Raw genomic sequence first — 21,618 nt, 5'->3', positions numbered from 1 at the left:
TGGCAGTCCTCCCTCTATGGGTTGGCAAAGGGGCCCGGAAGTAAGGAGCAGGGCTAGGGCTGAGACAGGCTCAAGGATAGAGGGCAGGCAGATCCGGGCCCACTTAGGAATCCCTCAGTGAAGACGGAAGGAGACGAAGGAGAGGCCGAGGCCTGAGAGGGAACAGGGCCAATGGAGAGGATAGCTGGAAACGTTAAGTCAGGGACGTGGACGCGTCTGTAAGGTAGTCACCATTCTGTTTAACATGCTTTAGAGAGCATCGGCACAACAGCACATGCAGTTAGATACAGTTGTTTGAGGGCGCTGAAAGAAAACAGGACTTGACAGAGCCAGAAGGAAGAAGATAGACGGGGTAAAACCAAGGTCTTAGAGCCGGGGACTCGGGGGGCGTGGTGCTGAAGGAATCGGGAACTCACGGTTTAAGAACACAGTGTGCCTCAACAGGAAATCACTCTGTGGTCCGTGTCACTCTTTTATATGGCCATCAACCTCCAAGTACTACAGCCCCAGTCCCTGGCGGCCTCGGCCACTCGGGCAGCTCACAGCCAGCCTTTCCTTAAGCTCCAAGCTCCAGGCTAGCTCTGCTCCCAGTCTGCACATCTTGGACCACACCCTCCAAGAGGTGGCGTCGGCTCTCAGCCCTCAGGTCCAGTGGGGGGGGCAGCAGGAGCAGGTGGGCTCGGGTCCTCCAGCTGCACATCATGCAAGTGCACTGTGGGGGTGCTGGGGTCTTTGCCCACTCCTTGGTTCGGGTCAGCCTGGTCCGGGTGGTGCCGGCGCACGTGCTTCACCACCTGGAACTTCTGCTTGGCCTTGTAGCTGCACAGGCGGCAGAAGAAGGGGTGGCGGTCGGTGTGGGTGAGGGCGTGGTGGCGCAGGCCGGCGGCCCATCGGAAAGCACGGTGGCACACGTTGCACACGTAGGGTTTGGCCTCACTGTGCTTGCGGAGGTGGGTGCGCAGCAGGAAGCGTGTCTTGAAGGCCTTGCCACACTGCTCACACATGAAGGCCCGTGCCTCCCGATGCCGTGTCTCCTGGTGCACACGCAGCGCGTCAGCTCGGTTGGTACAGTACTCACACTCGGGACACTGGTATGGCTTCAGTCCTACAGGACAGGGCAGGGCCAAGGAACAAGTTACTGAAGGGGGCGGAGCAGCATTTAGTGGCTCTAGGAGTCCCTGTGATCCTGGGACATGACACACAAGTGGCAAGCTGACCCACGACCACATCTATAGAACATTCCAGCCTCGCCTGACATTTCTAGGACCTTCTCCTGACACAGCTCCTTGTATACAATGAGTGCTTAATGAATGCTGATAGCTCATGGGACCCCTGAGTAGCCACCTGATAGCAATGGATACTCACCCAAATAGACGGGGGTTTCCAAATGGAAAACTCTAACCCTCTTTTGACCATGGGGTATTCATGGAACTTAGGAATCCATTTAAGTAGAACTCTTTGTTCAACTCAAGAAGTCAAAGAAATGCTTAGGGGAGTGTCTGGGTGGCTCAGTGGTTGATCCTTGGGGTCCTGGGATCGAGTCCCGCATCAGACCCCCCGCAGGGAGCCTGCTTCTCCCTCTGCCCGTGTCTTTGCCTCTCTCTCTGTGTCTCATGAACAAATTCTTAAAAAAAAAATGCTTGAGAAGAAAGGAATAGAAGCAAGAGAAGCGGCATTCGCTGATGCAGAGTGCCTTGAAAGTCATGTGGTTATTTCTTTTACATGAGGGGATCATATCCAAGAGGCCATATCCCTCTTCTGAGCACCTATACTTCACACAGAGTCCATACCCAGAAGAAAAAAAGGAAGTTAAAACTAGAGAACCTTTCACATTCTTGTTACTCCTAAAAGTTCCATCATGTCTGTAGGAACCAAGTATCATCCCTCAATCACACGTTCATGCTGGGGGGTTCTCAGCGGGAGTACCACAACCACCAGGGAAACTTTTACAAAGTATGCACGCCCAGGCTCTCCGGTTCACCCCCCTTCTGATTCTGATAAGTCTTCAGTGGGTTGGGAAGCTACTCTGGCCATCGAGCCTCCCCTCTCCCTCCAGTGTGTGCCTGCATCTGAGTGAAGACATCCACCACTCGGGGGGGTTGCCTGTGCCAGGGAATATGGGGGACCCCTCGGCACTGTCGAAACCACAGAGACCCACCTGTGTGCTTGGTCATGTGGTACTTGAGCTGGTTGACCCACTTGCACTTGTAGCCACAGTCAGGGCACAGATACTTCCGTTCCTCCTTGTGGATCCGCATATGGTACTGAGGAGGGAAGAGCAGAGTATGCCCGGGAAATGTGCCCCCTTGTCCTCGGTGGATGCGCTCCCATCCTAGCCATACTCCCCCCCACCAAGCGAGCTCCCCGGTCTGGCCACTTTGAACCCTAACCCACTGGGCCTACCTCTAGGTCTGCCTACCTCTGCCCTAACTCAGCTCTGCCGCTCACTACCGGGGCCTTTGGGTGCCTAACTCCGAACTCTCAGTTTATTAGCCAGTACGGTAAGAAATAACAGAAATAACCATCTCCTGTTTTGCAAGGATTCAAATTCCAGTGTTCGGCATCCAGTAAGTGCTCGATAAACGTTGGCTGTTACGATCTAGATTCCCCCCGAACCACCACTGCCTTTATCGCAGGCCAAGCACATATAATGGCATTTCATCTTTGCAACGACCCTATGAAGTGTCACCCCCCACCCCCGCCCCTTCACAGGGGTAGAATCCGAGGCTTGGAGACGGTAAGGGGCCTGATGAGGATCCCAGACCTAACTGGGAGTCAGGACTGGAGAACCCAGGTAGTTTCCTCCATGGCCCGCTTGCCTTCCCTCGCCACCTCCCCCAGCACCCCCGCCGCGGCCCCTGACCTTACCTTGAGGCGGGAGGGGTCAGCGCAGGCATAGGGACAGAGGTGACAGCGGTAGGGCTTTTCGCCCGTGTGGATGCGGCTGTGCCAGGTGATCTTCTGCCGGTTTTTGGTGCTGTAGGCGCAGTCGGTACACTTGTAGAGCCGGGTGCCCCCGTGCCCCTTCACGTGGTGATCGAGCACCAGCTGGTGGCGGCACGCAAAGTCGCAGAAGGGGCAGCGCAGGGGGGGCTGGCTGGCACCCGCGCCGCCCTCCGAGGCCGCCGCCGCTGCTGCCTCCTCGTGCTGCTCCAGGTAGTGCTTGACCAGGCCTGCGCGCTCCCGGGCGGCGAAGTCACACAGCTGGCAGCGGTGGCTGAAGTGCTGGCGCCTCCGGTGCTCGTCCAGCGCCGGGCGGCTGGGGAAGGCCTCCCGGCAGGCCCCGCACTCCAGGCGCGGATGCTGCTTCCGGGTGTGTCCCCGCAGGCTGGCCGGGCTGGGGCACAGCAGCCCACAGCGGGAGCAGTGCAGGGGGCCCTCGGCGGCCTCGGCCGGGGAGCCGGGCGCCGGCGGTGCGGGCTCGGGATGCCGGCGCAGGGCGTGCTGCTTGAGGGCCGTCTCGGAGCTGAACTGGGCCTCGCACTGCGGGCAGGCAAAGGCAGGGGTGCCCCGGTGGCAACTGTTGACGTGGCGGGTGATGTCGTGGCGCAGGTAGCCGCTGTAGTCACAGAGCGGACAGAAATGGGTGGGGGTTTTGTCGTGTACCCTGAGCCGGTGCAGGCGCAGCTTCGAGTTGGTGCCAAATGTCTGGGGACAGGAGCTGCAGGGGATGCGGCCAACACCCGTGTGTCGGGACTGATGTGCCTCCAGCCGGTACCGTCTGGTGGTGGAGAAGTCACAGAAGGGGCACTGGTGTGGCTTCACCCCCTCGTGCTTGAGGCGCCGGTGTTGCTGTAGGCAGCGGCTCTGTTTGCAGGTGAAGCCACAGTCCCCGCACTGAAGAGGGGGCCGGGGCCCGCGGGCTGCGGCGGCAGGAGGGTGCCTCCGCTTCTGGTGGAGCCTCAGGGCGGCGGCGGCCGGAGTGGTGAACGAGCAGAGGCTGCAGTGCAGCTCTCCAGACTCTTCGAGGGGGCAGCCCCGGGTCTGGTGGGTCCTCAGAGCCCGCTCCTGCTGGCAACTAAAGGGACACGTGGGGCAGGAGAAGCGAGCCCCCTTCTGCTTCGGAACCGGGGTGGCGTCCCCGCTCCCAGGGCTGCACTCTGCTCCTCCACCGTTTAGGGAGGCAGCATCCCTGTTGCTCAGGAGGGGTGCAGGCTGGCTCTGGGAGGCCCCTCGCTTCCCTCCCCCGCCCCTGCCGCCCCGGCAGCCTTCGGCCACGTGAGAGGTGATGGAGGAGAGCCGAGAGCAAAGGAACGTGCAGGAGTTGCAGTGGAACTTGCCCTGCTCGAAGTGGAACTTCTCAGGGGTCTCTGCGGCGGAGGCGTTTCCTGCAGGAGGGGCCGTGGGGGCACGCAGCGTGCTGGGGGGCTCCTCTACCTCTTCTGGCTCCTTAGCCAGCACAGCAGCAGCAGTTTTCGGGAGCGCCAGCTCTACTTCCACTGGTGTAGGTGGGGGCCTCCCGCTTTCTGCAGCCTCTGGGACCTGGGTGTCCGGGGGCAGGGGACGCGGAGGGATGGGTGAACCCGGTCTGGGCAAACCCTTGTTCTTTCTCAGCAGGACAGGGCACTTCTTCAGCAGGTGGGTGCTAAGGCCGCGCTGTTGCTTGAAGCTAGCCCCACACTCGGGGCACAGCAGGGGGTCCCGGCGGCCCTGGCACCCCGTCCTGGAGTGCACACTCAGGGCCTTCTCCCGACGCGTAATAAAAGGGCAGTGAGGGCAGCGGAAGGCCCGCCCCTCACCCTGGATCACCACCATCTGAACGCGGCCCTCCAGGACCAGGGCCTCTGCTTGCTCTTTGTCCTGCCTCCGCAGGGCCTTGAGTAACGACTCTGACTCGGGGAACTGGGGAAGGGGAGCGGTCTCGGCGGGCATAGCCGCCTTGAAGGTTCCCACCCAGCCGTCGGGGGGCTCCTCTGAGGAGGTGGGGTTTCTGGGGGTCTCAGGGACTGGCTTTTCCAGAACGGGCTCTTCTTTGGCACCCAAGCTGGAAGTCTCGGTGCCTTCGAAGGTAGACAGCTCTGTCAAAGTTCCATCTGGCCCTTCTAGTCTCAGCGGCTCTGAGGGATCCAGGGGCCTGAACGCCACAGGGTGGGTTTCGGCGATCTCCTCAAGGGGCGGCTCGGCCACAGGCTCCAGCTCCACCCCCAGGGTCTCTAGGTGCAGTGTGCAGCCACCCTCCTCGACCTCCGTGGGACTGGGGCTGCCAACCAGGTCGTCCCCCTGCGGGCCCTCACTGCCATCCTGTCTCCCGGCGCTCTCCTCCTCACTGGTCTCCGGCAGGGCCTGGTCCAAGGGGGGCTCGGCCACAGTATCGGGGTCGCAGCCTGGTCCCTCAGGCCGGGCAGGCGGCTGGCTGGAGGGCTCGGAGTCCGGTAAGGGGGTTGGGCAGGGCCCGGCACCCTCCGGCTCCTGGCCGGCATAGCGGAGCTGCCACACCTGGTCCCCGGGCACGTAACCGTGGGCCTTGCGCTTGTGGAAGAAGAGGGCGGTGTTGCTGAATGTGCGGTAGTCGCAGAGGGCACAGCGGAACTCCCGGAGGCGGGTGTGCTTGCAGTTCTCGTGGCTCAGCAGGGCCTGCTTGTGGCGGCTCTGGTAGCTGCAGTAGCGGCAGGGGTAGAGCGGGGCCGGCGTGCCGGGCCGGTGCTGGGAAGCCATGTGCTTCCGCAGCTCGTACTTGCGCTTGCAAGCGAAGGCGCACACCTCGCACATCAGGGACTTGCCCTGGTGGCGCAGCTTGTGGCTGCTCAGCTGATCCGCCCGGTGGCAGCGATAGGAGCACTGGTTGCACTGGTATCTGGTGGGGGGAGGGGGGATCGCCATTACATACATGTTCACAAACAGCTGGTAGGCCCTTTGTGCACCAGAGGCCCTACGCTCAGTAGGGTACACATGTCACCTAGTTTACTCTTTGCCGCCACCCTGTGACACAGGCATCTACTTACCAGCAAGGAGATTAAAGCACAGAAGTCAATAACCTGCTTCAGGTTACAAAGTGAAGGGCGGAGGCTTCAGGGCTCATGTTTCAAGCCCTACTCTCTATGGCTCCCCAAAGGGAGGACGGCCCATTATGGACTCCTAGGGAGCTGCCAGCTTTCTGTGCCGAGGCCCCATTCTCCCATGGAGGCACGAAAGCTGTGCCACAGCTCGGAGGGCAGCTTGCCTGAATTGGGAACGTGGCTAGGACTGGGGTTGCACGCGGGGTCTCCCTACTTTCCCAGGCCTGAACTCTGTGAGAGCTTGAGGGATGCCTTCACCTCTAGGCCTGGACTCTGGGTCTGCGCTCCCTCCAGAGCCCAGGCAGCTTTCACCCGTGCACACTGGGCCACAGGTGCAGAGGCCAGCTATAGGCACCGGCACGGAGATGAGAGGAGCAGAGAGGGGGCATTGGGAGGATCGCTCTGGGGCCAGGAGAGCAACTGGAGTTCAAGACGAGGCTGGCTGAGCATGAGCTTCCTGGGACAGGGAGGGGGGCATGCACGTGCTCATACCTGAGGTCCCCTGCGTGCTTCCGCATGTGCACGCTGAGGTAGTGCTTCCACTTGGTGACATAGCCACACTCAGTGCACATGTAATCCTTGGTGTTGGAGTGCGTCAGCATGTGCTTGGACAGGTAGCTCACGTCTCGGCACGTGAAGTCGCAGAGCTCACACTTGTGAGGCTTCTCACCTTATGTGCGAGTGGGGGTGGGAAGGAGAGGGGAGAAAACACAGGTCACACACGGATGGAGTGAGCACACAGACCGTCTCCCCCAGCAAGCTTGCCCTGCTGCCAGGAGCCAGCAGAAGCTTCATGTGCTGCCCGAGGTGTGGCTGGCTCACAACAGTCGCTGCTGCTTCCCAGCCCTCTCAGACAATTCCTCCCCGCCGACACGGAGAAAGCCGGAATGAAAGGGAGGAGCGTGTTTTCCAAAGCCAGCTTGAAAATCTACCCTTGATCTGTTGTAGAGCTTGTTGGCACTGATGGCCAACTGCTCCACTTACCCTAATTCCCTCCAGTTTTGTGGAAGAGAAAAAATTGGGCCATATGACACAGTAGTTAAGAATTCGGACTCTGGGGCAGCCTGGGTGGCTCAGCGGTTTAGCGCCGCCTTCAGCCAGGGCCTGATCCTGGAGACCCAGGATCGAGTCCCATGTCAGGCTCCCTGCATGGAGCCTGCTTCTCCCTCTGCCTGTGTCTCTGCCTCTCTCTCTCCTCTCTGTGTATTCTCATGAATAAATAAATAAAATCTTAAAAAAAAAAAAGAATTTGGACTCTGGAGTCCAACATGGTAATAAAGATCTTAATAGGTAACATGTACAGAATGCTCATTCTGGGCCAGGCCCCCCGATGAGCACTTGATAAAAATGCCCCCTCTTCCCAACCCTTCCCCAACAGCCTTACCAGGCAGGTGCTAGGACTGCCCCATTTTACAGAGAAACCATAGAGCTATGAGGTGTGATTCCAATCCCAGGTCACGACTACTGTGTGGCCTTGGGACAGGTCACATAACCCTTCCAAGTCTGTTTCCTTATCCCCAAAGAAGGGGCAACAAAAATTCTGACCGCTCAGGGCTGGTGAGAAGATTAAACAAGATACCCCAAAGTCCTCAGTGGTGCCCAGCAAGACTCAGGGAAAAGCTGTCCATGGAGTTGGACAAGAGCTGCCATGAAGAGGCGGGGGGCATGTTCCTTCAGGACCGTCCCCTGTGACCCCTGCCTGACACTCAGCCCATTTCCCTGTGGTGAAAGGAGAGCAAAAGGGTCTTCTAGCTCCAGTTCTAATACTAGCTGTGCGATCCTGAAACAGGCTGTTTAAATGTTCGGTTTCTCTCCTTTACCTGCCTTCCTTGCAAGACTGTTATTACGCATCAAATGAGGTAATAAATTTGAAAGAACTCATCCAACTATAGAGCACTGCAGAGATGGGAGACTGCAGGAAGGGCCTCAAAAAGTGAGGTTTGGTGGCTAAAGTATGCACAGAAATGAACTTCTTCATGGGAACAGTGACAGCTTTGCCCTAAGCTGCCAAAAATCTGTCCTCCCAAACTAGTCTTCAAAGAGATTTTTAAAAAAAATATCTGTCCAACCCACTGGTGTTTGCCTAGGGATCACAAATGGGATGATGCTGTAGCAGGAAGCCTGATTCGGTTGTCACTCAGCGGTAATGCTGGCAACTAATTAAAAGAGTCTGAGTCAGCTGCCAAGGCTACACTGTGCTCAGTCCCCTCCCTCACCCCGGCTCTCATAGCACATCTCAGAATTGAAATCACAAAGGAAGGTATCTCTTTCCTGGTCAGGGTTTCTTTACTTCTATAGGTTGGAGACCAACCCCTCTGTCTTCCTGACAGGAGACAGAATTGGAAACAGCCTTAAGGGTTAGGCTCAGGAGATGCCTGGATGGCTCAGCGGTTGAGCATCTGCCTTTGGCTCAGGTCGTGATTCTAGAATCCCAGGATCGAGTCCCTCCTTGGGCTCCCCTGCGGGAGCCTGCTTCTCCCTCTGCCTGTGTCTCTGCCCCTTTCTGTGTCTCTCATGAATAAATAAATAAATAAATAAAATCTTTTTAAAAAAATTAAAAAGAGTGAGACTTAGGTGGGGCACCTGGATGGCTCAGTTGGTTCAGCATCTACCTTTGGCTCAGGTCATGATCCTGAGGTCCTGGGATGGAGCCCCCTGTCAGGCTCCCAACTCAGCAGGGTGCCTGCTTCTCCCTCTCCCCCTGCTTGTGCTCTCTCAAATAAATAAGTAAGTAAGTAAGTAAATAAATAAATAAATAAAATCTTTAAAAGGGGGGAAGGGGTGAGACACAGAGGCACAGTAGTTAGAGCACGGGCTTTGGATCAGACTGCCTGGATTCAAATCCCACCTTAATCACTTTACTAGCTGAGTGACGCTCAACTTAAGGCTTGTTTGTAAACTACGAATGGTAGATTTAGCTCCGGGGATACTGGGTCAAAGAAAACAACAGATGCAGAGCCCTTCCTGTGTCCTGCACACAGTAAAAGCTTGTTTGCCATCACCGGGTCGGTCGTGGTCACCGTCCGCTCCTGCAAGCAGGGAAGGTGACTCACCCGTGTGCAGCAGCATGTGGCGGATGAGCACCCTCTTGTGGGCAGTGGCGAAGTTGCACTCGGGGCACTGGTGGATCTTCTCGTGGGCGTGCATCTTGCCCACGTGGTCCTGGTAGGCCACAGGGTTGAAGGTGGCAAAGGGGCAGAAGGTGCAGCGCAGCTCCTCATTGCCCGGGTGGCCCTGCTTCTTGTGTTTGCGGAACAGGTGCTTATTGGAGCAGGCAAAGTCACAGTGCGGGCAGTGGAAGGCGTAGTGGCTTTTGTGGTGCGCCTCCATGGCTTCGGCTGTGGCGAAGAGCATGGGACAAGAGTGGTGGCGGCACTCCACGGCCCGCACGCCATGGGTCTCCTTCAGGTGCTTTACAAAGGCCTTGCGGTCAGGAGCCGCGTAGCTGCAGCCCTCCTGAAAGCAGCGAAGGGGCAAGGGCCCCGCTGCGGCTGCTGCCGTGTGGCTCTTGAGGTGCTCCTTCAGGGCCTGGCTGAGGCGGAACTCCTCACGGCAGACAGGACAGGCGTAGGTGTCCGAGTAGAAGTTGGAGATATCCTCGTGCATGCTGGCCATGTGGCGGTTGAGCGCATTCCTCTCCACTGCGCTGTAGTGGCACAGCGGGCAGCGGTGGGCCTTCTGGCCGAGCTCCCGCAGCAGATGGGTCTTGAGCTTGCTCTTGCTGGTGAAGAATTTCTGGCAGTTGGGGCACTGGAGGCTGGGATCTGGGAAATGGAGATGGAGGTGCTCCACCAGATGTGTCCGCTTCTTAAAGCAGCGCTTGCATTCTGAACACATGTGGGTCTTGAAGAGGGACTCGGTGCCAGAAGCCACATCCCCTGGGAGAAGGAAAGGTAAAGAAGGTTGACGGTGAAGAGTCTTGGATAGGCCAGGGGCTGGAAAGATAATGGGAGAACCACAATGTGCCTGGACACAGACATTATGTGGCCTTTCCCCTTTCTCTCCAGGAAACCTAATGATAGCATCTCAAACAGTGTAGTCTCAAAAGAGATAAGAAATTCAAGTATTTAAAAAGGCAAAATTGCAAGGATTTATTTACTATTCCAAAGCCTTTGTCTAAAGCTGCTCAAGAGAACAATCTGGATAAAACATTCTTGTTCTTCCTGCCTTGTTCGTGGGGGTTGGCAGCGGAATTAGCAGGATTGGTTGAAAGGAAAAGAAACCCAGAGTGTGTAGAAGGGAAGAGAAGATGGTAAAGTATTCCTGCCTCCAAACACTGGCTCACGGAGTTCTAGGTCATCTTTTCTATTCACTTGACAGTAAACAGGCCCCCTGTGGGATGGATGGCTTTCAAATGTTGTTCCAGCAAGTCGGAAAACGGGGAAGCAAGGATTCAGAAATAAAATTGTAGTGGGCACAATGCCAGATGAGACAGGCTGTCAATCAGTAACCTCTGGCATCTTTTTTTTTTTTTTTTAAGATTTTATTTATTCATGAGAGACACAGACAGAGAGAGAGGCAGAGACACAGGCAGAGGGAGAAGCAGGCTCCCTGTGGCGAGCCCAATGCGGGACTCGATCCCGGATCTCTGGGATCATGCCCTGAGCCAAAGGCAGATGCTCAACTGCTGAGCTACCCAGGCATCCCATCCTCTGGCATCTTTTATATGCCTATCACCCTCTCCTTTTCTGCAAAAGAGCTTTCTGCCTGAGGAAAACCAGTCCAGGAGAGCAAACTCAATTTACCCCTACTCTGTGTTTCCACGGTCTCTACCCATTTATCATTTTCCCACTAAACATATCAAAGTGGAAGGTTAAGAATAAAAGGATATGAACCAAAGCCCAGAAAACCAAACCCTAGAGCCTCAATGCCAGACTCTCCACAATCCATTCCTCCCCACCACCGAGGTTCAAGCCCAACCATGTCCTTACCTTCTAACTGCTGAGCCCCCTGGCCTTTCTCCAGGGCTTTCTGGGAGTCCTTCAGGGCGCCACTCTCCTCTTCCTCTCCGTCCTCCTCATCTGCTGACTCCTGCCTAGGCAAGGCCGTATCTGCTTGTTCTGAAGCCTCTTCCTCTCTAGGGGGCAGTTTGGGAGCTGGAGACACATAAAACTCGATATCTCTAGGAGCCAACGACAGCAGTGAACGCTTGTACTGCTCCTCTTCCTGGCTGGCAGGACCACCCCTCCCCGTTTAGCGTGAGAGAATCTAGGATTCTAGGTCTATAGGTTTATTACCACTCAAGACAGGGACAGGAAGACCAGGAGCTAGGATATCATTAATGCTCCAACCTAAAGCAGATCCAACCTTAGATAACACCATCCTCAGATCCCTCGAAGGGAAGGGCTTTGAGATCACTGCAGTGGGGGCCAGGGGCTGTGATGGACGGAGGGGGTGGACTGCACTTCCCCAGCTTGGCTCCCCAGGGCTAAAGGCTGGTGGCTCAGTGCAGGCGAACACAGCCTGACCTCACAACTGCTCTACTGAGAAGCCTCACTCAGTAATTCAGGGTCACACCCTGGCCCCTCCAATCCGTCCCTTCTATCCCTCCACAGAGGTAGTTGCCTCAGTGAGGCAAAGACCTAGGACTCTCTCCCAGGAAGGAGGGGTCTTCTCTTTGGGAACAGAGCACCAACCAGTCTTGCAAGGCTAAGTCTCTTAGCAGAATCTGGCCTCCTCTGGCCTATTGCCTCCTGCTCCTCTTCACCCAGACCCTTTTTGAGATCGAGAAGAGTAAGAATCAGTGAAGTGCCACCCTCCTTGAATGATTCTTTTCAAAATAACCCCAGTTCTCTGGCCCAATCCCACACACTCTAAAAGGAAGGCTATAGACTTTCTACCAGTGGCTGTAGCTGCTAAGGAACCTTTTAGCTTTTGCCCTCAGAAAGTTCTGAAATGAATCAAAAAACAATAGTGGTCAAGTGACTTCAAGGCCACCGTGTTGCCAAAGTCAAATTTCACTCTTTGTCTCATATGTTCTGACCGGTCCGAGGTTTCTAGCTGCAGCTACTGCTCCAGATTCCCTTGTGTTCAGGCCTACAGCCCTGGAACCAACTGCCTATCCCATGGGACTGCCCGTGGCTGCGTTCCCGGCAAGGTCCTGCCGGGCCTGGGCCTCCTACCTGGCAGCAGCTCCTGGGATGGAAGACCCCGACAGGCAGACAGCTCTCCCTGTGTCCCGGCCCCGTGGCTCCGCTGATGCTGCCGGAAGAGTTTGACGTTGGAGCCCATGAAGCTGCAGTAGTTGCAGTGGAAAGGGTAATGGGCCTGCCGGTGCAGCTCCATGCCCTGATGGCTCCCGAAGAGCAGGGGGCAGCCCCGGAAAGAACATGGCACAGGAACCGCGGCGTGGGCCTGCCTCAGGTGGTGCTGCAGACCCTTGCGATCTTCCGCGGAAAACACACAGCCGGACTCCGGGCAGGAGAAGGTGTCTGGAGCACCCCGGTGGGTCTTGAAGTGGCTTTTCAGGGCCTGGGGTTGAGCAAACTCCTGTCTACACACCGGGCATGGCAGAGGGCTATCTGGTGGGCCCTGGCCCTGCGGAGGGCCAGAGAGAGTGAGGTTGCTGGGGGTGAGCTCTACAGAGCAGGGGGTGCCAGAGAGGCCCTGCACAGGCTGTATAAGGGTCTCAGTGCACTGGTGCAGGGCCAGCAGAGTGGGCTCTGCGAAGCTCTGCTCACAGCGCTCACAGAAGTACACCTCCACCACCTTTACCAGGACACCTGCAGGCAGAGGACCGACAGAGAAAGGCACAGAATCAGATGGAACGAGACTCATAGGAGTTAGCTTCTAGGAGAAAATGTAGGTGAATCTTTTAATATTAGTGGAGCGGAGATGGACTTTAAGTCTTACGCCTGGACTGTAAGCCCCATAAGGTCAGGGACAGTCCACCGGCACACGTATTTGGATTCTCGGGATCTAGCATGGAATTTGCCGTAAGATGGGTATTTACTACACATTTGCTAAATAAATACAAGTGTTAACCAAATCCAGAAAGCGTTAAGAAAAGGCAGCAAGTTTTGCCCAAATGAAAAGATTAGGAACTGACAAGAGAAGACAATGACCATCTGGGGATAATATCTATAGTATAAGTGACAAAGTGTTGCTTTCACGTTCGGTAAGAAGATTTTTACAAAGGCACAGTAATCCACAAAATGGAGAACATTCATTTTCTAAAGACCCCAATCGTGTGCAGAGTAATCACTGCCATTTCTTAAGCAATGGGCAGGACCTTGATAAAGAAAAAGGCCTGGGAAACACTTGGTCCTCCACCTGCCCTACACGAAGAGGGACCCAGAGTTCTGTGAGGTTTAGGCTGCTGTGCTTGCTCATGGTGAAGCCATGACTCAAGCTCAGGTTTGTGCCACATCTACTCTGGTGGGTTTTTTTTTTTTAATTATTTCTTTATCTAAGTGAAAATTCGGTACAACAGTTTAAATGACATGGATGTATCTACGAAAACAATAACCAACCTCACCCTCACACACAATTTGGTCTTTATCCTTTTAGGCTTTTCTGAGTCACTTCTCTGCAAGTTGCTTCTGCTTCTTCTTCTTCTTTTTTTTTTTTCCCCACTTGCTATATAGCCCAGATACTTATTTCTATGAGTACCTTTAGGTCTAGCTTGTATTTTTTTGTCCAGTTGGTAGTACTTCCAAGCAGGAACAGGTCAAAACAAGGCACTGCCCTTACTGATGCATTTAGGTTATTTGCAACCATTATAAATGAAGCTGCTCTAGATAGCATTACCCCTGTATCCTTGCGTGTGTTTGTGAGTCTTTCTAGAGGACAGAGCCCTGGAAATGGAATTACTGGGTCAGAGTACGCAGATTTTAAAATTTGTTAGGTTGATAATTTGACCTTCAAAAGATTATACTAATTTATGTCGTCCATAAGCTATAAGACAGTACCTGTTTTCCCACCAACACTAGGTATTATAAAAAATGTATAATTTTTGCAAAGTTAAGTAACAATAATGGCATATCATAATTTTTTTTTTACAGTTTATTATTTTTTTTTTTTTAGTAATCTCTACATCTAACATGGGGCTTGAGCTCACGATCCTGACATCAAGAGTCACATGCTTTTCCAACTAAGCCAGCCAGGCACCCCTCATAATTATTTTTAACTAGTATTTATTTGTGTGTTAGTGAAATTAAGCATTCTTATAGTTATTGACTATGTTTACTTTCCCTTTAAAAAAAAAACCCACTCTTTCTTTTTATTATGGAGCTCTTTGAATTTTAAAGAGATTAACCTCCTTATATATTGCAAATGTTTTTCCCATGTTTGTTCTTTCTTTATTATTTGCTTCACCACACAGAAGTTTAGAAACACTCTATGATCAAATTAGCTAATCTTTCCCAGGATTCGTTGTCACTATACTATGCTGCCAAGGGAAGTTGTGACAACTGTCGCCGGAGGATGGCAGTTAACAACCGGGAAGTCACCTAAAAATAAGAAGTTGTAGATATGGGAAGAATAAAGGGGAGAATTTTCTCTAGCATATATAAACGCTCAACTCCCACTCTTGACAACATGCCTTGGATGAGTTATGTATGTTATATACAAGAAACTAGGGCAAGGAAATACCAGACTACCTCTGGGAAGCCTTGCCAAGCCCAGGGTGGTAGAGACGCTGGGCCTTTTGCCTAATCCTTGGCTGCAGTTCCTGAGTGGGAGGGTCGATATGGGGGAGAGAATCCCTGAGGGGTATAGGAGTAAGGATTGGGTGGAGGTGTCAGAAAGGTCTTCCCTTCTGGACTACTGCCTAGCACACATGAAGTCCTCGCAGAGATAGACTGCCAAGAGCTTGGTACCAGGCTGTGAACCACCTTGCCAGCCTTCAATCAACATTCACCAACTGCAAATCAAATTACAACATCTCTAAGAATAAAAATAATATGCTCCCTTGTGTTCTCATCATATTTATATAGAAAGGTCAAAAATAGCCTAGACAAAACATCAAGGCTAAGTGAAGTGTCCCAGTGGCCTGCTAGTGACTGTGTTTGTACCTGGGGTCTCTCCAGGAGCACCTGGGGACAGGTTTCCAGCTACTGCTTCCACAATGATTTCCATATTCCCTGTGTCCTCTTCAGTTGCCGTGGCCTCTACCAGCAGGCAGCCTGGGTCAGCCGGCAAAGCTGTGGGGTTCCCAGCAGGACAGGGGCTCTGGACGGGCTCCAGGATTCCACGGTTAGAGAGAGATGGAGGAATCAGCAATAGCTCAGGGCACAGTCCATCCATCTCCCCAGTGCTGTTGGTTGGCTGTGAGTCCAACACAGGGTCTGTCATCGCCACTGGGTGTTCTGTCGTCTCTTATGTGCTGGTAAGCCAATGGAAGAGAACCCAAACAAAATATAGTTAGAAATCTCACTTTCATGGCACCAGGCCCAGTGGTTGAGCATCTGCCTTCTGCTCAGGTTATGATTCCAGAGTCCTGGGATCAAGTCCTGCATCAGGTTCCCTCCAGGGAGCCTGCTTCTCCCTCTGCCTATGTCTCTGCTGCTCTCAGGAATAAACAAACAAAATATTAAAAAAAAAAAAAAAGAAAGAAATCTCACTTTCTTCTCAGTTGCTGTGGGGGCTCCGCCCAGGACCGTCCACTTAGGCATTTCCTTGTATGGCAGCATGCCACACCTAGCTAGTCTAGAAGTTTTCTTTTTACAACAATGTTCAGAACAAAAAGTATACAGACGCCAGTAGGGATCAGTATTAGGAGAGAGCCAACAGGTTTTAGCCAATATTTAAAGACTGAAGGTTATGTTTCTTGAAGCTAAGTGACCTTGGTGAAATCGTTAAGAATTCTGGGCCTCAGTTTTCTTATCTGCACCAAAACTGGGGCCAAGAGATCTCACATGTCCCTTCCCCTCTTAACATACTATGAGATCACTATTCCTTAGTGCGGGTATAAGGCCTTTCCTTCAGGATCTGGCCCTGCCGACCTCTCCAGGCTCATCTTCCACCTTGCCCCTCAACACCTTGATCCAGTCGTTCCAGTGAGTTGCCATCCCGCAGGCGCACCACATTCTCGTTTGCTCCCATACCATCACACATGCCTGCCGTGCCCCACGCCCCCCACGTTTGATAGACCTATCCCCTTCTCCATTCTCTCAACTCCTGTCCTTTAAGAATCTGCACAGATGTCACTTCTGCTATGAGGGCTTCTTGACACCGTTCACAGAAGTTACTGTCTCTGGAGTCCTAACAGCACCTTGCGCTTAGCTCTATCAGCAAGTCTCCCACGGCACCACCGTTACCGCTCAGTCTCCCTCCCACCTGGAGCTTTCTGAGAGCAATCTACTGACATTATCACTTCACTGAACACAAACCACAACAATCTACACAAGTCAGACAAATGAGATTCTAGTGAAGAACTGCAGACGTCGAAATGCATCAGAGGCAAGGTAGCTTTCCAGAGAGATAACAAACCAGCTAAAGTAACACGCCTGGGGAAATTTCAGACTCATTGACTACAGCTTCACACTGAAAACCCTAGAGCAGAACCCGAGAAATGAATGGCATCTAAACTGCATATCCTGTTACACGCAGCTAAAATTAGCTGAAGTCAAATAATCAGTAATGCATGAGAACGACCTTAGTGGCTTCATGAAATTGAGTCACGTGGGTCAAATAAGGGCTTGGGGCTAGGAAATCAGGTTGCAGGTTGAGAATCCTGCAACTCTAAATCTCAGGTCAGGGGACTCAGAAGGGAGCTGGGAAGTGCACTTCCACAGTCAGAGGATTCTCCAGAAACCACAGCCTGCACTTATAGAATATTCTCGCTGCTCTGCGGGGAGCCACGGAGGACAAGGCGCCGTCTAGATGGGAGAACCTGAACCTCCAGCCGCTGGAAGGCAGGTGAGGTGGGAGACAGGTCATACGAGGTGAAATGCGCGTACCTTGGGGCGGAGGCATTGAGGAAGAGAAAGGACATATTAAGGGACAGAGAAGGCCTGGGGAAAGAATGAGACCCGGCCTGGGGACGGAGGCACCCGAGTTCCCACCTGCCTTTGGGCTCTGACTCACCGCGTGGCCTCAGAGGCAGTCACCTCGCTTCCAGGGCCTCGGCTTTCCTATCTGTAAAGTGGAGGTGATGACAGCGTCCGCATCGTTGGGCGGGAGCGAGGATCACAAGAGCCAGCAAGTGGGAAGGCCGTTTTGTAACCTGCGAAGCTTGGGATGGAGCATCGTCACGATTACGGTCCTGAGGAGAGGCAGCGGGTGACCGGGCGGGGTCCGGAGCGGTGACGCGGCCGGGGCACGGGGACCGCTGCTGCGCCGCGCCGGGGCCGCGATCGTCGGCGTGCTCCCTTCAGCGCCTCCTCCCGAGGGGTCCCGCCGCCCAGGCCCACGCTCATCCTGGGGCTCGAGAAACTTTTGCCTCCGGCCCGCTCCACACGCACCCCGTACTACTTCCCGCCCGGCAGCCGCTCACTCACCTCCCGGCCCAGGGCGGGCGGGAGCTGCGTCTCTATGGTCCGCCAGCTGCAGGAGCGGCCTCCGGGGACTCCCTTTGTGCGACCGCCTCCGGCCCAGCCGCCTCTGGGGCTTGGGGGGCCAATGGAGGCCGCTCTGTCTCCCCGTCGTCGGCTGGAGGGGTACTCTATGGTTCCCTCCGGCCTTTCCCCTCGCCCCTCCGCCCGCCGAGAAGCCCAGGGAGTACCATCGAGAGCTGCGGGGCAGAGTGGCACGGCCCGCCGGGTGGGTGTGGCGGGAAGTAGGTGAGGAGCGCGGGGGCGGGGCCGAGAGCGCTTCCCTGGAGCGCGCGGGCCGAGACCATCGAGAGGGAGGGCCAGAGAGCCATGGCGGTAAGGGGGCGGGGTGACGGCTTGCTGCGAGCCACGCCGCCCGGGGCGCGAGCTGGGCTGTCGAGGGGGTCGGGAGGGGGTTTCTGGGCGCCGGGAGGGTCGGGAGGGGGCAGGGCTTTGTCCGCGGCCTTCCGTGCATGGGTATTTGGGCATTCTGGATTCTACTCTGAGCCCCGGCGGTGGCCGCGGCTGTCAGTGCGCCGCCCGGCGCGCCCCGCGCGGAGCAGAGCGGCAGAGGGGCCGGGGAGCTGTGCTGGAAACGACGCGGCCTCCTGCCCCTCGGCATCCTGCGGTCTAGAATTAGACTCGGTCACGTTTTATTGGGGGTGGGGGATTCGGGGGGAAATCTCCATGGAGAAAGCAGCAAGTGGACAGGTCTTCACCTGGAGAGGGAAGGAATCCATTCGAATGGGCGGTTCCGAGTAGAGCGACCTGCTGGAGCAGAGAAGGTTGTTGGCGCGTTAGGCGCTAATCCGAGTGGCGGAGGGTTTTGAGTACCAGGCAGAGGACTCCTTACCTAATTCAGGGATCTGTTGAGAGCCAGCCATCGGAGCTGGTGCAGTAGGGAGAGTAGTAGGACTGAAGCGGACTTTATCAAGAAAGATCTGGATCCCTGTGGAGCAATTTGAAGCAGTAGGCAGGGAGACCCATTAAGATGACATTTCAAGAAGTAAAATTAATTTGAAAGAGACAGTTTAGTTGGGAGGTGACAAAGGGCTAAACAGGACATGAGCAATTGAGCACGTGAAGGACAGGGTATTTGAAGGACATTTCTCATGAAGTTAAGGTCAGCGGAAGAGAGTAGCTTCTTCATCCCCGGTTAACTCTGGCCAGGGGGCCCCTTTCTATCTCAGCTAGTCCCAGAGGCCACAAAAATTCAGTTCATTATGCTGATGAGAAGTTGGTTACGTTGCCCTCTCATGTTTAAAGAATCTTCAGACCTAGTCCTCTGGCAGAAAATGAGATGAACGGGATAATGAAGAGCAAAATGGAAAGAGGGGCCTGGAGTTTCAGCTCTTGCATTCCAACACCTTGTCGTCCCCACAGATGTTGAAACACACAGTAGCACTGACCTGTCCTTCCTGCACCTGGCTTCTGGGGCAGGGAGGGAGCAAGGGTGAGGAGGGATTGTGGAGTCCAGTTTCTAAACTAGTCTTGTGCTTTGTCCTGTCTCTGCTGCTCCCCTTCCTCAGGTTTTGAAAATGCCTCAGAGCCTGTAAGGTTCAGTGTTTCCTTGTCAAGATGCCCCTCTCAGACTTTATTCTGGCCCTGAAGGACAATCCCTACTTTGGGGCTGGATTTGGGCTTGTGGGTGTGGGCACGGCCCTGGCCCTGGCCCGGAAGGGTGCCCAACTGGGCCTGGTGGCATTCCGGCGTCATTACATGATCACACTGGAAGTCCCTGCTCGAGACCGAAGCTATGCCTGGTTGCTTAGCTGGCTCACCCGCCACAGTACCCGTACTCAGCACCTCAGTGTTGAGACTTCGTACCTTCAGCATGAGAGTGGGCGCATCTCCACTAAGTTCGAATTTGTCCCCAGCCCTGGAAACCACTTTATCTGGTAAGAATGGAAATCAGGGAGGGCCAAGAAAGAAAAGGAGAACAAGGGGAGCTCGATTTGACTCATCCTTTCACCCTGCCTTGACCATTTTTATTCAGGTATCAGGGGAAATGGATCCGAGTGGAACGAAGTCGAGAGATGCAGATGATAGACCTGCAGACGGGAACCCCTTGGGAATCTGTCACCTTCACAGCTCTGGGCACTGACCGAAAGGTCTTCTTCAACATCCTGGAGGAAGGTGTGGGATAGCACAGGCTGGCTTTACATGAGGGTTGTAAGGACGGGGGCGCTTGACATTGGAGGAAGGGAAGCTTGGACAGGGCAAAATGAGCCCAGAGGACCAATCGGAAAGCTGTTTTGGCACAGCTCTGCCTAATTGCACGGTAAAGAGGAATTATTGGCTTTGTCTCATCTTCCTCGTCCTAGCTCGAGAGCTGGCCTTGCAGCAGGAGGAAGGGAAGACAGTGATGTACACAGCCATGGGCTCTGAATGGCGCCCTTTTGGTTATCCACGCCGGCGGCGGCCACTGACTTCTGTGGTTCTAGGACAGGGTCTGGCTGACCGAATTGTTAGAGATGTCCGGGAATTCATCGATAACCCCAAGTGGTACACTGACAGAGGTGAGAAGTCTTGGCCAGACTGTTTTTGATGTGGTGTCAAACAGCCTGGGTCTGTGGCCAGACCAGGTGAATGAATATAAAGCTCGAGCCCAATTTTCAGAGAAAAGTTGCCCTAGCATTGATTTCTTCCTATTCCAAGGCTATTCCAAGGTCATCAAGCCACCAGGGGGCAGGGTTGGGAATGAATGTGGACTTCTGGGGTGGAGTACTTGAATCCGTTGAATCCGTTTTAGGTCTTTGATGATCATCTTGGCTGTATTCCTAGGCATTCCCTACAGACGTGGCTACCTGCTTTATGGGCCTCCTGGTTGTGGAAAAAGCAGTTTTATGTGAGTAGGGTCACATTTTCTCTTAATCTGTAAACTGGAGGAAAAAATAGGGCTGTGGAGTTGCAAAGGGAATTGAATTGTGGGGACCAGGGAACAGGATAAACATTGGGACAGAAGCATTCGGGTGACAGAACTAGGTCTCTGAGAGCCACTGGGTTGGTGAGGACAAGTATTTGGGTCCAAGAACAGATTCCCAGGTTGCCCACCACCTGTCCTCCCATCCTCCATAGCACAGCCCTGGCTGGGGAACTGGAGCACAGCATCTGCCTGCTGAGTCTCACAGACTCCAGCCTCTCCGATGACCGGCTCAACCACCTGCTGAGCGTGGCCCCACAGCAGAGCCTGGTGCTCCTGGAGGATGTCGATGCAGCCTTTCTTAGCCGAGACCTGGCTGCAGAGAGTAAGTGAAGGGAAGGGGAAGCATTTCTAGATGAGGGTCAGTGAGGTAGAGGAGTGAGGAGCAGTGGAAGGAAGTGGAAATCCCAAGGGCTGACGGAGGATGCCTGGATTGGCAACACAAGAGGCACTGCTAAGTTGGAGAATGTGGTGGGGAGTCGAGAGCTTAAGCAGGGTCATGACCAGCTGCAATTCTTTATCTCTGCCTGCCTCTAGACCCAGTCAAGTACCAAGGTCTAGGTCGCCTCACCTTCAGCGGACTGCTCAACGCCTTGGATGGTGTGGCATCCACTGAGGCACGCATCGTTTTTATGACCACCAACCACGTTGACAGGTAAGAAGGGGTGAGGCCCTCTGAAGCTGTGAGGTGAGACTCCACCCCCGCAGCCCCATGGGTGGGGAGATCAGGAGGTTGAGAGGGACCGACATTTCTGGGGGGTACTGGTACCTGTTGACTCTGCCTTTGCCGCCTTGTGCTCTTAGGCTGGACCCTGCCCTGATACGCCCCGGAAGAGTAGACATGAAGGAGTACGTGGGCTACTGCTCACACTGGCAGCTGACCCAGATGTTCCAGAGGTTCTATCCAGGGCAAGCACCTTCCTTGGCCGAGGCCTTTGCAGGACGTGTCCTTCAAGTCACAACGCAGATCAGTCCTGCCCAGGTACAGGGCTACTTCATGCTGTATAAAAACGACCCTGCAGGGGCCATTCACAATGCTGAGTCTCTGAGGACATGACGGGCAAGCTGTGCTCAGCGCTTCTCCTCTAGATCAATAAACACCTGCCACACCACTCTGCTTTCTGGCCTCCCTCCCTGCCTCCCTGTATTGGTACTTAGGTCAAAGGCAGGGGCCCTCAGGCATCCACAGAGGCCAGTGCTGGGGGCATAAGCTAAGGCAAAGCTG

General features: G+C 54.5%; 2 protein-coding genes across 8 annotated transcripts; one reads left to right on the top strand and one right to left on the bottom strand.

Moving 5' to 3' along the window:
• Nucleotides 1–219: 219 nt before the first annotated feature.
• On the bottom strand, nt 220–17,680 carry ZNF142 (zinc finger protein 142). Of its 3 annotated transcripts, none has more exons than XM_072813331.1 (10): nt 17,438–17,680; nt 17,025–17,202; nt 15,011–15,321; nt 12,119–12,718; nt 10,928–11,092; nt 9,050–9,874; nt 6,489–6,666; nt 2,869–5,794; nt 2,159–2,264; nt 220–1,105 (listed from the first exon to the last, which is right to left on the bottom strand). In XM_072813331.1, the coding sequence occupies exons 3-10, from the start codon at nt 15,288–15,290 to the stop codon at nt 636–638; spliced, it is 5,550 nt and encodes a 1,849-aa protein (XP_072669432.1). In that variant the 5' UTR covers nt 15,291–15,321; nt 17,025–17,202; nt 17,438–17,680; the 3' UTR covers nt 220–635. The 3 variants fall into 3 exon arrangements, with proteins under 3 accessions (XP_072669432.1, XP_072669433.1, XP_072669431.1); XM_072813332.1 differs by having other exon boundaries at nt 17,025–17,171; XM_072813330.1 differs by having other exon boundaries at nt 17,025–17,680.
• BCS1L (BCS1 homolog, ubiquinol-cytochrome c reductase complex chaperone) lies at nt 16,458–21,505 on the top strand. 5 transcript variants are annotated; one of them, XM_072813363.1, is made up of 8 exons: nt 16,458–16,856; nt 19,000–19,368; nt 19,467–19,606; nt 19,795–19,989; nt 20,255–20,318; nt 20,549–20,718; nt 20,931–21,048; nt 21,198–21,505. In XM_072813363.1, exons 2-8 carry the CDS (start codon nt 19,049–19,051, stop codon nt 21,448–21,450), a joined length of 1,260 nt encoding a protein of 419 aa, XP_072669464.1. In that variant the 5' UTR covers nt 16,458–16,856; nt 19,000–19,048; the 3' UTR covers nt 21,451–21,505. The 5 variants fall into 5 exon arrangements, with proteins under 5 accessions (XP_072669464.1, XP_072669465.1, XP_072669463.1 ...); XM_072813364.1 differs by lacking the exon at nt 16,458–16,856 and adding an exon at nt 17,523–17,699; XM_072813362.1 differs by lacking the exon at nt 16,458–16,856 and adding an exon at nt 17,713–17,806.
• The last annotated feature ends 113 nt before the right edge of the window (nt 21,506–21,618 follow it).

The sequence above is a fragment of the Canis lupus genome, chromosome 36, assembly GCF_048164855.1.
Source record: "Canis lupus baileyi chromosome 36, mCanLup2.hap1, whole genome shotgun sequence".
In the NCBI taxonomy this organism is placed as follows: Eukaryota; Metazoa; Chordata; class Mammalia; order Carnivora; family Canidae; genus Canis; species Canis lupus.
The sequence above is the reverse complement of the archived record's forward strand: the minus strand, read 5'-3'. Positions and strand labels throughout refer to the sequence as shown.

What these genes read in the sequence shown, in the direction of transcription:
- ZNF142 (XM_072813330.1), bottom strand. Translation starts at nt 15,290, where the DNA reads ATGACAGACCCTGTGTTGGACTCACAGCCAACCAACAGCACTGGGGAG. An exon ending in ATCCCAGGAGCTGCTGCCAG is followed by an intron (nt 11,093 to 12,118) that starts GTAGGAGGCCCA and finishes ATGTGTCTCCAG; the next exon opens with CTCCCAAACTGCCCCCTAGA. An exon ending in CCACATGACCAAGCACACAG is followed by an intron (nt 1,106 to 2,158) that starts GTGGGTCTCTGT and finishes CCTGTCCTGTAG; the next exon opens with GACTGAAGCCATACCAGTGT.
- BCS1L (XM_072813363.1), top strand. Translation starts at nt 19,049, where the DNA reads ATGCCCCTCTCAGACTTTATTCTGGCCCTGAAGGACAATCCCTACTTT. An exon ending in CCTGGAAACCACTTTATCTG is followed by an intron (nt 19,369 to 19,466) that starts GTAAGAATGGAA and finishes ATTTTTATTCAG; the next exon opens with GTATCAGGGGAAATGGATCC. An exon ending in CCGAGACCTGGCTGCAGAGA is followed by an intron (nt 20,719 to 20,930) that starts GTAAGTGAAGGG and finishes GCCTGCCTCTAG; the next exon opens with ACCCAGTCAAGTACCAAGGT.